This window comes from Solea senegalensis, linkage group LG4 (assembly GCF_019176455.1).
Source record: "Solea senegalensis isolate Sse05_10M linkage group LG4, IFAPA_SoseM_1, whole genome shotgun sequence".
In the NCBI taxonomy this organism is placed as follows: domain Eukaryota; kingdom Metazoa; phylum Chordata; class Actinopteri; order Pleuronectiformes; family Soleidae; genus Solea; species Solea senegalensis.
Window position 1 is genome coordinate 12,159,447 of NC_058024.1, and position 14,195 is coordinate 12,173,641.

The window sequence follows — 14,195 nt, forward strand, 5'->3', positions numbered from 1 at the left end:
TGTCTCCTGTTATCCAGTGAGTGTGCGAGTGTGTTCCCGCTGAGAGCAGCTGTGTTGTCACCCGCAGCTCAGTGTGTTTGACGAGGCTCCACGCGCGGCAGAGTCAGTGTGAGTGTGTGTGAGCGAGTGAGTGAGCGAGCGAGTGAGTGTGAGGGAGCTGGGTGGGTTTTTGACTACGTGTTAAATAAACCCTGTGACTACACGCACGTCTCCCTCAAGAGACACTGACTCCACTCCGTCACATGAGCCTCACGTGTTGGACGGTGCTTTCAACTGCTGCTGCTCAGTGTTCCCTCCCCCCTCACACACACACACACACACACGCGCAGTCCCGTGTACCACCATGCTCCAGCTCTCAGGGCACAGAGCGTGTTTACAAACGACGGCGGTGTGTGTTTGCTAGTTATATATCTATATATGAACAACATTATAACTATATAACTTCTACCTATCTATTATATAAATACTAATTATACATACACACTTAAGTGTGTGTGTTTGTGATATATATCACACGTACATATACACATATTCTAACTATATAACTACTACCTATCTATGACATTGATATTAATTACATATACATATATAACTCGGAAATATACACACATTCTAACTAATTATCTATCTATCTAATCTATCTACTATACAAACACATACATATGTATGTGTGTATATATAACAGACTTCCACATGTTCTAAATGTAGTCTAACTATTCAACTACTATATATATATTTACTAATTATACATATATACACACACACTGATATACATACATTCTAAATGTTTTATTTTTTATTAATATTAATGATCTATTTATCTATGTATGTTAATTCAGTATTTATTTGTCTATGTTAATTTAAATATGTATTGTTATTTACTTTGTATAAAAATATACTACATGTTGCACAGAGTTGTATAGTGTCACAAACTTTTAATTATTATCAAATGTGACATTTCTACTTTTATACACGTGCCACGCACTCACATTATGAACACGCACTTTTTTTTTTCTTTTCTTTTTACATTGTGTACCTGTATTGTGTTCAGTCCAGCACGTGCGCACACTGTCGCTGCAGTTTGGTTCTGTCTTTTCCTTTTTTTAACAGACAACGTTAAAACGGGACGTCACGTTGAGCTCCTCATGGCAGCAGGAGAGAGCCGAGGAGGGGGAGAGGAGGAGCAGGAGGAGGAGGAGCCAATCCCTGCTGGTGACGTCACGAGCGCAGACAGCCGAGTGTGCCCGACTAGTCGCTCGGTTCCATCCGGCGACATCCCGAAGTAACGAGAGACAGAGGAGAGACAAAACAACCCAGGAGGAGAGGAGGGAGCTTTGACACTTTATGTCTCTGATGTTCTGTGACAAGAAGGCATGATAAAAAGATGATAAAACAAAAAAATGTGGTTAATAATGTAATTTTTACAATATTGACATACATGTGACTGTGTAGAATGTGGTTGTCCACAGCTCTACTTTTAAAAAAGGTTTGTCCAAAATGCTCAGTGGTCAAAGAGATGAACAAACATACTGAATGTACAGAATTGATTGGTAAATACTTTGGTTTATGTAATATCGCCATCAGTGCCATCAGTGTCACATTCCATTGACACAAAAAGCACCTTTAAATTACTTTTTTGTCATTTTAATTTTGACACATCGATGGATAAATAAATAAAAATGTACTCAGGTATGAACAAAAAAAGGATAATATTAATTTTTTTTTTTAAAAATTAAAAAAAGTTTTAGTTTTGTAATTATTGTAGTTAAATTGCTGTAAAAATATGTACAACCAATTTTAAGAAATACAAAACAAAATGATGTTGAAAGATATATGCAAATTCAGAAATAAAGTGAAGTGGAAATTGTTTGTTTTTGTCATTGTGATTTACATACATGATTATTATATTTACATTGGACCAGTATTTCAAATGTTTATTATGGATTATTACAGATTACTGATGCTTTTCATGTCATGTAGGTTACTTTTACTGTCAGGACAGGAGTGAGTCATTTTAGACCCTGTGCTCTCCACCGTGTGTTAGTGTAGGAGGGCGTATGTATATAATCCGAAACAAACAAATTAAAAAAAAAAAATGAAATAAAACAAATAAAAACTGGTTTTACTTAATGCTGAGAATTTCTGATAATAATCCTGTGTTATTGTCAAACGATGAACAAATCCACAACACAGGCAGCAAAGGATAATTACGTAAATTTTAATAAATAATCCTACTTTTGTATACAAATTGACAATGCTTAGATTTTCATTAACGTAATCATTCATTTTCAGTAACAGTTCTTTTCTCCGTCTCACTTTTCTATACAAAAGCAAAAGTAAGCAACAAACTATGTACACACAGTAGTGGAAAAAACAAAATCAAGTCATACCTTTCAGAGAAAATGAGCATAAAAGCATCATATACTGTACGTGTGAGACTTTAAATGGAAAATAATAGGCACAAATGGAACATATTTGAAAAGTCTTTTGACTCCTGAACAAACTGTAAAAGCTGGAATGATAAATGAAATTCTGCAAAAAACCTTTTAAATGTCCTTGTAACTAAATTGAAAGATAAAGTACATTTATTGTTAAGTAAGTTTGCACAGATATGTGACGCACAGGTGAAAGAAAACTATCTGAATGTATTGCTCTCATAAAATATACTATAGAATGCAAATGACACTCAAGAAGGGGGAAAAAAAACAAGAAGGAAAATAAGGCTGGCGTATTCAATATTTTCTCTATATTTGCTTGAACAAAGACAAACCAACAACTCCCTAATTATCCAGTGACAGACAAAAATGTTGGCCCACAATTCAAGAACTGACTGATGGAACTTAAATCCACACACCAGTGAGGTTGCATATTTAAGTTAGTATATTGCACAGACGTACAAAAATTTAATACTGCGTGTTCTGCCCAAAACATAAATAGAAATCATAAAATAAACCTTAAAAAAACCCAAAAGTTTTCCAGTTGTCCCCATCGTGTGTCACGTTCAGTAAAGGCCTTATGTTAATAGTGATGAAGATTTATGTCTATATTTGGCACACATTCAGACCCGGACTGAAGAGAACGAGGAGGGACTGAGCTACACAGCGTCTTATCACTACCTACCTATGTTACAGAGCTCCTCTACCGTTATAAGTTAAACTCGCACTCAATATCAGTAAAATATCACTGACGTGCAACCTGTGACTGTCAACTCTGTCCAGATGCGCGCACACTCAAGTCCTCACGCAGGCTGCTGCGGGTTGACGTTCATGTGCTGCGGGTGTCCCAGCAGACCAATGCGCTGCTTCTGCTTCCTCTGTTCTGTCATCTGAAATCAAAGAGGAAAAAAGAAAATCACCTGCTGCTGTTCACACTTTTTGCCACGCTCTCCTCTCGTGTCTGCACTCCTCATTCCTTCACATCACTTCACAGAATTGACACAAACACACAATACGATGCATTTTCAATGACGGCAACGCGTCGTCCAGCGTCTCCAGACGAATGCAGCGCAACGCTCAACACTAATACTGAAACTCAGACGCAAGAAAATTTCAGAGATCAAGCAAAGTACACAAGTCATTACACAGGCGGTAACCTTTATACCGGCAGGAAAGAGAACATGTTTTCTGCTAAGGATGAACTTCAGTGAACACACGGGTGGCGATTTGCACCTCGACACTGAAACGCAACAACATTAAAAGTGAGAAGGCAGAGTGGTCTTAAAATGAGTGTTCCAGCAGAAATAAATCTGCGGAAAAAAAGGATGTGCTGGTGAAAAATATCACGACAACGTGGTTGAAATCCTGTGAGAGCAGAGCGCCGACATTGTCTCACTGCAATTTTCCAATTTAGCCAATTTACTTTTGAACCACAGAATGCAGAGAAGAATTGTGCCACTTGTGCTGCTTGTGGAGAAATTACGTTCCTGCTAAAAAAAAAAAAAAAAAGAAAAGTAAAGAAAGAAAGTAAAGAAACTAAGCAGGAAGTTAAAACAGTGACTCTAGACAGAATGTGATGCTGCCTGGCCTCCGCAGTTCTCACAAACAATAATCATTTCCGCCTGTCTGGGTCAAAATGTCTCCATAACACTCACTTCCTCACAGATAGTTCTCATTTCAAGGGTAAAGACATTTTTTACAACTCTGTTTACAAGAAGCAGTGGATTGCAACAATTGGGCAATTTCAGTGCACAAGACTGCTGTTGCACAACTGAGCAGTGCAGCTCAAAACCCGAGTTTAATGAAAAAGTAATTATCCTGAAAAAAAAGTTTCCAGCCCGCGCTCGTCTGAATGTCGAGAGAGGATTTATCTAGCACATAAACAAATCGATAAACAGAAGAACAAACACAAAAACTCCCAGAGATCAATAGAGATTTCCACAGAAACTAAAGATATGTTGTTGGTCTGTGGAAAAAATTAAATCAGGCCGACAGCCTCATGAGCTGCGTTGTGAATGATGACTCACTGCGTTTTGCATTTAGTAAGCGCTGCAGTTGAAAGAGCAACGAGCTGCAAACAAACAAACCCCGAACGACGTCTGCTTGACCACATCTGAAAAGAAAACCTCATGTTTTCCCCCCGTGATCAAGTCAGACTCGCTCCAGAGTCTGTGTCCGCGTGTCCCACGTCCCACCAACCTGCTCTTTGAGCTCTGTCAGCTGGCCCGAGAGGTTGGACACCAACTTCATGGTGGACTCCAGCTTCTCCTGCAGGTTTCTGAGCTCGTTCTGCTCCCCGTCTGCGTCACTGCTGACCAAAGACATGGCCCGCATCCGTGGGAACCAGTCCAAGTTATGGTCCTGGTGAACAAAAAAAATCTGCATGGTTAAGGCAGTGATTCTCAAACTTTACATACCAAGAAAATCATCATTATCATTAAAATACAGTGGTGTAAAATTTTAGTCTTGACTTTTCACAATAAGATAATTTGCTCTCTCATCATCCTCCTCTTCCTCACATATACTCCACACACTAATAAGGTGATTTATTATAATTTCCTCCAAATACCACCAGCTTGCATACCACTGATGGTACACGAACCACAGTTTGAGAACCATGGGGCTAGAACACCCTGGTGAATTTAGAGTGTCCTACTAATCGACTGGGTATCGAACTTAAGCGCCAGTGAGCCAATAAGCATGCAGTATGTTGTTGGACTGAGATCTAACAGTGCTCATGATTGGCCGTCTCGAGTCGAGCAGGATGTTGCGACCAGAGATGGAGCTCATTCTCCAAAGGAGGGCATATGTGTGTGTGTGTGTTTTGAGAGGCTGATGCTTATTTAATGAATGAAGATATGTTTCACCAAAATATGTAAAAAAAATAAATAATTAATTAACTGGGATTATCACGCATTGTTCGGAAATCGGTATCACGTTCCGGTATTGAACATTTTTCAACAAAACCCAGCCCCCAATGGAACAGAGTTATGATTTCATATTCATTAAATTAAAACTTGTCATTGACTATTTTGTTAAAATAAAGTAGTACTTTTATTTGTCAGTGAAGCTGGGCTGAGACAATTAAGCAAACAATCAACTACTAAATGAATCGTCAAATATTTTGATGATCCATTCATTGATTTGAGTTTTAATTAATCAAATGTGAATCATTGATTTTTTTTTTTTTGCTCACCAGTAATAAAGAAACCAGAAATGTCTTTGGCTGAGGACATTTTGAGATTTACTATTAGTCGACTATGAATGTGTTGTTGTGTCTTTCGTCACTGGTCTTGCCTTTTTTTTTTGTTGGTATAACGACTCATGAGGACATTGACGAAGTTGCTACTTTCAGGCTTTTCACTTATTGGTGATATGTTTATGTCACGTCTTGTCTTACTACATGTGACCTTAGGTGGAAAAACAAATGTCCTCATTTGATCTCACACACACACACGCACACACACACACGCAGCACACACACACACACACACACACACACACACACACACACACACACACACACACACACACACACACACACATACACTGCTGAACAGGCAGCACTCAGACAAGCACATAGCACTTGAATGCTCCCATGACTCATGGGAGCACTGAGGCACACTTTGACTTAGACTTTGGAGTACACATCTGAAATATTGGCTGTGTCAGCGAGTAGACTTTACTGTACACTCTGTCCTGGCCACTGTGCTTTCTAACACACCGGTGTTAGCAGCACTTAAACTATAACATGGAAAAGCATTGATTTTTATCAGCTCTTTCATATCCCTGAAGTCATATCTCCCAAAGAAAAGGGGACCAGTGATTCAGGTGTAGAGGTTTGACAAGATCATTTAAATGAATAAAAAAGCATGCTAGCGTGCTGCTGTTTCTGTCAATCAGCCTGGGACCCGTATACTTGAGGTGGCTGCTGACATGGCTGCCAGCAGGGGACACATACGAAAACAGATATTATCCACTTCACAAAAGAATCACCTAATAATGGAAAATAATGGAAATCGAAGTTAATCGAAATCGAAGTTAATAAAGTTTGCTCACTCCCCGCAAGTCCATAGAGAATAGAGCTGCAACTAACGATTATTTTCATAATCGATGAATCCGAGGATTATTTTCTCAATTAATCGTTTGGTCCATAAAACATCAGAAAACCTTGAAAATGTTGATCGGTGATTTCTTTATTATCCAGAGCAAAGAAATGGAGAAAATATTCACATTTAAGAAGCTTAAACAATCAGAAATCTTGTTTTAATCATGAAAAAAGCTTCAAACCGATTATCAAAATAGTTTTCGATTAATTTTGTTTGATAATCGACTAATTGTTTCAGCTCTAATAGAGAATATTAACAATTTAACACCAGATCTCACTGGAGTTGTTAATCCACTTCTGCCTCCGTCACTAAGTTAAAATGTTTCATCTTGTGATTTCTGCGTTTCAAATTCTTTGTTCAGATTCACCAAAGTCCAACCAAACGAGGCATTAGTAGACCAGCAGCTCCTGTGTCCTTGTGGGCTAAAATCACTGATTTTCTTGATGGACTTTAATGCAAGAAAGTGAGTAAGTTTACAAACTTCTTCAGTTTTCATTTAGAAAGACGAGGGGAGCACATTCTAGAGGAACAGCAGACATAAGAAGGCTTTTGTTCACAGGCTAAAAGATCATGAGCTGAAATAATGAACGCTAATCTTCGTCCATGTCTTTTATGCAAGAGATGTGTAAATAAGCAACTAAAAGCAACATTTTTATTAGATGAGTTTTTCCTTCTGTCCTCCTGTCAGCAGCCTCAGTTAAAAATAAACCAGACTTTAATGTACTGTTCTTTAGGTTTATATATAAACCACACACGTTTTGATACATTTTCTATTATTAATGATTAATAAAAGAGGAAAGATGGGGTAATCTGCCTTTTGTACATTTAGGATTGGCAGTTCATTCCATCACCACCACACCAAGGCTATGACGAGTTATCGCTGATGGTAAATGAAAAGCATTCAGCTCGTCAAACACAGAGTGAGTAATGTGATGCCGTCACAGGAAATGCAGTGTGCTTTATTTGTCAAACATGTTAGCACATGTCGTTTTTCTGTAGAAAAATGGTGGGTCTAGTTGTTTGCAGCGAGTCATGAAAGTGGCAGCAGGTGACCACAGCGACTTTACAGCAACTCGACATGTGGAGAAAAAAAAAAAGAAAAAAATAAATAAAGAAAAAAATAGGTTATGACACGTGGTTTTACTGGTCGCGCTATAAACAGTAAGACACAGTAGCTGCTCTCCTGGTGTGTGTTGGACAAAGTAGCCGCTCAACGGTGTCAAACTCCATGACCTGTTTTACTAAACCACACTTTTTTCTCACCAGTGATCACATGTCGCACCAAATCAAAGAGGAGTTCACACAAAGACAGCAATTGAACAGATAAAAGTGAAATCAATTCAAACAATTATAAAAGATGAAATGTAAATGTAAATTTAAATAATCAAAACAATGAGCTGAAAATTCTGATGGCTATGGGGACAAAAGACAGGAACGCAAGCAATGAAAGAGATTATTAAGGTCTGCATAATCTGGAAATATATTGTTTTGTGTCTCTAATTAACTCTACGTGTGAACATAGCTGAGAAGTTACAGCAGCCACACTCGACCTGGCTGTGTTCAAACACGGCCGTGGGGTCACTCGGGTGCATTCTTTCATGCTTCTGTCTCCTCCGGCACTTCATCAACACATGCCATTGTTATTGAGCGCCGCCTGAGCCGAACTCCGAACTGAGTCCAAGTCATGTGAACGCATCTATGTTTGAGTCTTCACAACATCGACACACATCCCGCAAGGGCATGTTACTGTCATGTGAACTCAATCAACACGGCCATCAGTACTAATGCAGCATGAATGAGGAGGGAGGCTGATACACAGCTACTGAGGTCACTGTCTAGAAACAGAGCGGTGCTGAAGAACTGCGCTGGAAAAAGTCCCTGGGTTTCAGTGGTTGATTTGGAGACGGATGGGCAAGTGGGTAGGCTGTCCGAACCACAAACCAATCCTGGGTTAGAAGGCAGCCCAAAAGGGGAATCACACAACACTAAGATAATGAGAGGCATAAAGTCATACTGAGAGAAGAGAAGGACTGTTATGAACAAGTTCCACTTCCTGAATGCAAAAAACGTCACAGATTATGTTTACCTATTCCACCTGCCTCCTCTCTCCCAACACACGCCGATACGATACCAAAACACAGATCCAGCAGGGCATCTCAGTGCAAGGTGTGAATAAAATAAAATAAAAATAACATATATAAGTTAGGCGGGGTATACCCTGGACAGTTCGTCAGTCCATCACAGGGACACATATAGAGACAAACAACCATTCATTCTTACACCTATGGTCAATTTAAAATGTGTCCAATTTACCTCATCCACCACAGCATTCACTTTAGGCAAAATTCATATTCTGAGCCTGGGCTGTTCTTTGGGCTGGTTAAAGCCTCTATGATGCTGTTGGTTTTCTGATTCATCCAAACAACACAGAAATTTGTACACCATGTAGGAACACCAGAGGACAAACCTCACTGCATCACTGTAGCCTCCACATACTACTTTTCCTCTCGTTGCACCTAAGGTGTGATAATGATCAGTTCTTACTAGGGATTCAACACTTTGTCAATTTCATGATATCACAATAGCTAAAGTGTCCGTGAGAGACGAGAGAGAGTCATCATCTGGGTAAAAGTCCAAACTGAAACTATACTTAATCAAAAGACCTTTTACACCATGTGCAGCTTCTTATCTAGGCAAAAGAAACGTAATGTCCATTTTCTTTTGTGGTTTATGCCCAATTCAAAACATACTAAATAATAACAAAAACTATACTACTAAACCAGCACGCTACATACATAGAGATTAGAGCAGCTTTTCTACTTAGGACACAACTTAACCACAATACGAATTTTAGCCCAAAACTTAACCAGCTCTTCAGAAATTCTGCTTCAATAGGACCAGGTCTCGAGAAGTCTTTAAAGAAGGACTACTGGTCCTGAAAAAGTCAGTCTTTATGTAGGAAAAGGTCCTACAGCTGTGACAAATACAAGTACACACACACACAGGCTTGTTTGATGGGGCCGTGTTGCTGGCAGCGTTGCCCTTTTGCCCTTGTGTTTACAAACGAAATCAGTTCCAGTAACAAGCGCAGCCACCTCTCAAGACACAACTTCACGCTGGTTCAATGGAAATGACGGAAGTTCATTTTCATTATTAAAACCGCACGGGCCTTGACAGAGAAACAGGATGCTCTGTGGTTAAAACAGCAACAGAGAACGTCAGTGCTGTGCCACAAGCCACCTGATGAGCTGAGAGCCCACTCTGTCTACAAATATGCAAATAAAAGCTAAAAATGGTCACACAGGCAAACAGGCAGATGTAATTCAGCACTAACTGATTTGAATGTTTGCAGGGAGTGGTTTTTAGTGGTGGACGTAGAATAAATTGCGGCCAAAAGTATGAACCAAACATAATCATCAATGTACATTTTAGACATATGACATTTCACCTAGAGCCCTCCACCATTGACGTCAGTCCCAGTCATTGTCAGACTAGTTTGACTTGTACACCCCCTTCTGAGCTGTTGATTCTTCCACATTATTGCAGCATCAAATAAAGTGAAACACAGTAGGGGAGAAAGAGAGAGAAAGTCATGGTTTTGTAACTGAAATCATGCAACATCACTACAGTATTCTATACAAGTGAATATCAGTCACAAGCGAGTCAAATGCGGCACAAACAGTCGGTCTATATAGGTCAAGAGCAGTGGTGTCACGTGTCATTGCCACAACAAATTAAAAAATGAGTTGTCAAATTAGAAATGTAGTTATAAAGTCACACTTACTGGTACTGGTATTCCTGTATGGCTCATGTTATTCACAAACCAAAAACAGCTTAGTCTCACACAATGTGGGACACATTTTAGTGCTTTTGAAAATCAAATTAATCCATAACTGTGGCCTGTTGCCTCCCTCCTATCACCACTACTACAACAAATGTTTTTTTTAATTCTTGAAGAAAACTAGCTAAATTAGCTTCAATTAGCTACATTTTGCTAAATTAGCTAAAAAAGTAACTTGATCAATTGAAATCATTCAAACAGCATAAGGAGACACATGGTACACTCCATCCTTTTTAATGGAGACCATTGTGACACAAACACAGATTATATATATTATATAGCAAGGCCATATTCTGCTGTCTATAATGTACATTCAACATTCTATTTTTAACTAATTGTTTACAGTCTAAGGGCTAATTTCTTCTTATATTGTAATTAAAAAATACACATTTTTTGGTAGTGCATATTTATTATTTATTATCTTTATCTTTTAACTGTCTTGCTGCTGTAACAATCTTATCTTATCTTATATATAAAGGAGGTGAAGAAGCTTGAGATTGGAAAATACAGTCTTTAGTATAAACTGTGAGTAAAACAGAAGTGCAAGGATATGATCCAGCTACAGTCATTTTAATGGCTTCGGTGTCTCTACAATACAGTGTGAAAGTGTGGTTCACAGGAATTTAGATGCTGAAGATAAACTGTGATTAATCACACACAATCATGCAATAATTACATTTTTATCATTTGACAGCCCTAAAAAATAGGCCTACGTATATCACGAATTTGAAAACTTTTCAATGCCTCCCGCACTACAATCCTTTTAGACAACACGATCACATGGAGGCCTGGAACCAGACACTAGCTCGAAAAGCTGTGAGTTAATGCTAAGGATGACTGGGTCAACTGACGGGGTCATCGGGGTCTTTCGCACCATGTGAGCCTCGTCCGCTCGGTGTTCACCTGAAAGCCACCGCTCAAAACACACAGCCTTGACAAACTTAATTTGGCTCAGCGGGGTGCAAGGTTAATGGGAGAGAGGATGGGGGCTAATCCCAAATCAGGCGGCTGCTCACAAGACTGCGAGAGTACAGCAGATCACGTCAAAAAAAACCCAGTGAAGTGGGCTAAACGGCATCAATGAGAAGCTGTGTCAGAAACTGACAGTGACACAGGAAAGTGCGTCAGGGAAGCAACCACTTCATAAGCAGGGGCTTTCCTTTGGCAGTTAATTGCTTACAGGTTATGAATATGATGCAGCAATCAAAACAATCAGCTCTCCCTCTGTCTTCATATTTTTACTGACACGTTTCCACCAAGAACATTTGGCTCAAGCAGTCGTGGCATACAATTAAAACCTGAAAAGGTTGTATGTGTTTCTGATGTGCTTTGTATTATGTAAAAAAGATTTATTTTATTTTTATTTTTGGGACATTGCCAGTTTGTCCCAAAGCAATGTTGTGAATAAACACTGACCTTAGCAGGACCTGAAGTCCTGGTTATAGTTAAGGTTAGGGCTTTGATTAAGCTGCGAAGAAGAATGTGTGTGTGTGCATGATTAACAGCCATGTTCCGCTTGGATGATAAAGCGAGGCATGGCTGTTTCGGAGGATTGACACATTTTATGCCACTGGAGGACTGTGAGAATGCTAATTTCTCATATGCTTTAAGCTGACTGATGTGATAATACTTTGGAAGGAATCAGGGTCACAGAGGTGGTGGATTACATAAAGCAGGGCAAATGAGTTTAAAAAAGAAAAGGAGGAAAAAAAGAAAGAAAACAAAAATGATTGCTTATTGGCAGCGCAGAGAAACTAAAGCATGCAGTAATCAATTCTATTCAAACCCGTTTAAACATGAGTGAAAGATTCACTGTTTTGCTTGCAAACGAGGTGGGATTTTCTGGATCGAGGAGTTGTCCAGAGTAAGAGTATTTCTGTTTTCCCTCTGTCAAAGCCTCTTTACCACTAAAATTAGCGAGTTCATCCCCGGCGAAGTGGCTGCAAAAGTTGACAACACAGTAGATCTCAGTGACAATGATGCACTGTTTATTTGTATCCTTTCACTTTGGTCCCTCTTTCAATTGATGTAAATAATTAAATAAAAAATAAAGTTTGAACCATTCATGGCCAGTGGCTATGCCACAGGAACTGGTATTGCTGCCAAAAAGGAAGAAGATGAAGAAGAAATCACTGTGTTCACCCGGGACGTAGACTTTCAGTTAGCAGGGTGAGTTTAAGCAGGAAATAACACACTCAACTATTGAATATACACAAAATGAGTCATTTTCCACATGATTTATAACGTGAACATTTTCCTGAGAAAAAATCTTTGATAGAGTGCAGCACATATGAGTAGCTGACACAGTGTGATTGACAGCTCGTATTGTCCAATAGGTTAAATCGCAAACTCAAACTGTGCATTTGCCGTTGTGGCCCCGTAAAAGTGGAATGATCTGCCTTTGCATGTAAGACAGGCCTCTGCCCTGTTTAAGTTGTGGATGTTGTTTCTATTTTATTAGGCCGTGAGCACGAACGCCAGGGGCCGAAATGGCTGAAAAGTGGATGGAGCAAGCCAAGATGAAGTTGCACTGAATTTCACGAAATTTGGTGGAAACTCGTAATAGCCCAAGACGAACAAAAGAAGTACACTGGGACCACGGCCTTAACTCAACAAGAAGTCAGTCATTTTGAATTTGGCGTCCATCTTGGCGATTTGCACGCAAAATTAACGAACTCGTCTGAGCGCGTTTATCGGACCAACGTAAAAAACGCAATTTGTATTAGACACATTAAAAAGTTATCGTAAGGTTTTGTGGATTCAAAAGGGGCATGGCCACAGTAACTATCGGAAGTTTGGCGAATTTCGACAGATGCCCTACTAACTTCATAACTTCAGCTTACAGTCTAGGTCGCCGAGGAACTTCGTGTGTGACACAAGAGACCAACCCTCAACACGTATACGCCATTATTATTATTCCGTGGCTTTGTGGTCATTTTTGACGAATAAAAGTGTAGACTACTGATTGAGGGACAGTAAGGACAGGGAATTGTACTGTACTAGTTTTATTTTGTTGTTATTTATTTTATTTGATCTGTTTTTGTGGTTTGTGGTTTATTGTTTGGCTGTGTTGTTTATGTCGTTTAATTTATTGTAGTTGTTTTTGATGTATCATAATGCCTCGTGTCAGCTTCTATGCCTTTCATTTATTGTGTTTATTTGTTGGACACCAATCCCAATCTGAGCTGAAGTTGATAAAAACCCACTTGCTGAGTCCTTAGACCCAGGATCCACACAAACCTTGCAGTGGAGATATGAATGTGTTGTTTGAATATATGTCTTTTAAACGCTTAAAACAATAAAACACAAATGCATGACAACATTCTTACCCTAATCATTTCAGCCACGTAGCTCTCTGGGCCAGTGTACTCTGTCGAATCCTTGACCTTCACCAGAACGATGAAGAACAGGTAGTGCCACATGTTGTGCTCAACTTTGATGTGTTCTTCAAAGGTAACTGTCTTATTGTCAAACTTATCTCTCTCCAAACCTGGGAAATAAATGACACACACACACACACGCACACACAATGTAAACTCAGTGCTCTCATTTCTTTGGAAGAGTCAAGAAACGTTGTGTTACAACATGACACAGGCCTGCTGGTTCTTGTGACCTACATGACAACGCCTGATTGAAATAACAAGAGGAAACAGAGTCACAAGAGAAAAGGCAGACAGAATGTCAAAGGTGAGATTTGCTTAAAATGTGAGTTAACTTTATTTTTGTTTGCTGTTGTCAAAGAGGAACAACCTTTTTCATGGTTGAGCAACACAAAACAGTAACGACGACGATACCCACCCAATGACTGTG

At 39.3% G+C, this 14,195-nt stretch overlaps 1 protein-coding gene across 5 annotated transcripts in view; it reads right to left on the minus strand.

Moving 5' to 3' along the window:
* Window positions 1–2,202: 2,202 nt before the first annotated feature.
* Window positions 2,203–14,195, minus strand: part of itpr1b (inositol 1,4,5-trisphosphate receptor, type 1b) — a 100,019-nt gene continuing 88,026 nt past the window's right edge. For all 5 annotated transcript variants that reach the window (XM_044023604.1, XM_044023602.1, XM_044023603.1 and 2 more), the window contains 3 exons: window positions 13,715–13,875; window positions 4,635–4,796; window positions 2,203–3,325 (listed from right to left, as the gene is read on the minus strand). In XM_044023604.1, the coding sequence (XP_043879539.1) occupies window positions 3,239–3,325; window positions 4,635–4,796; window positions 13,715–13,875 (410 nt within the window). In that variant the 3' untranslated portion in view covers window positions 2,203–3,238. The remainder of the gene's footprint in view (window positions 3,326–4,634; window positions 4,797–13,714; window positions 13,876–14,195) is intronic.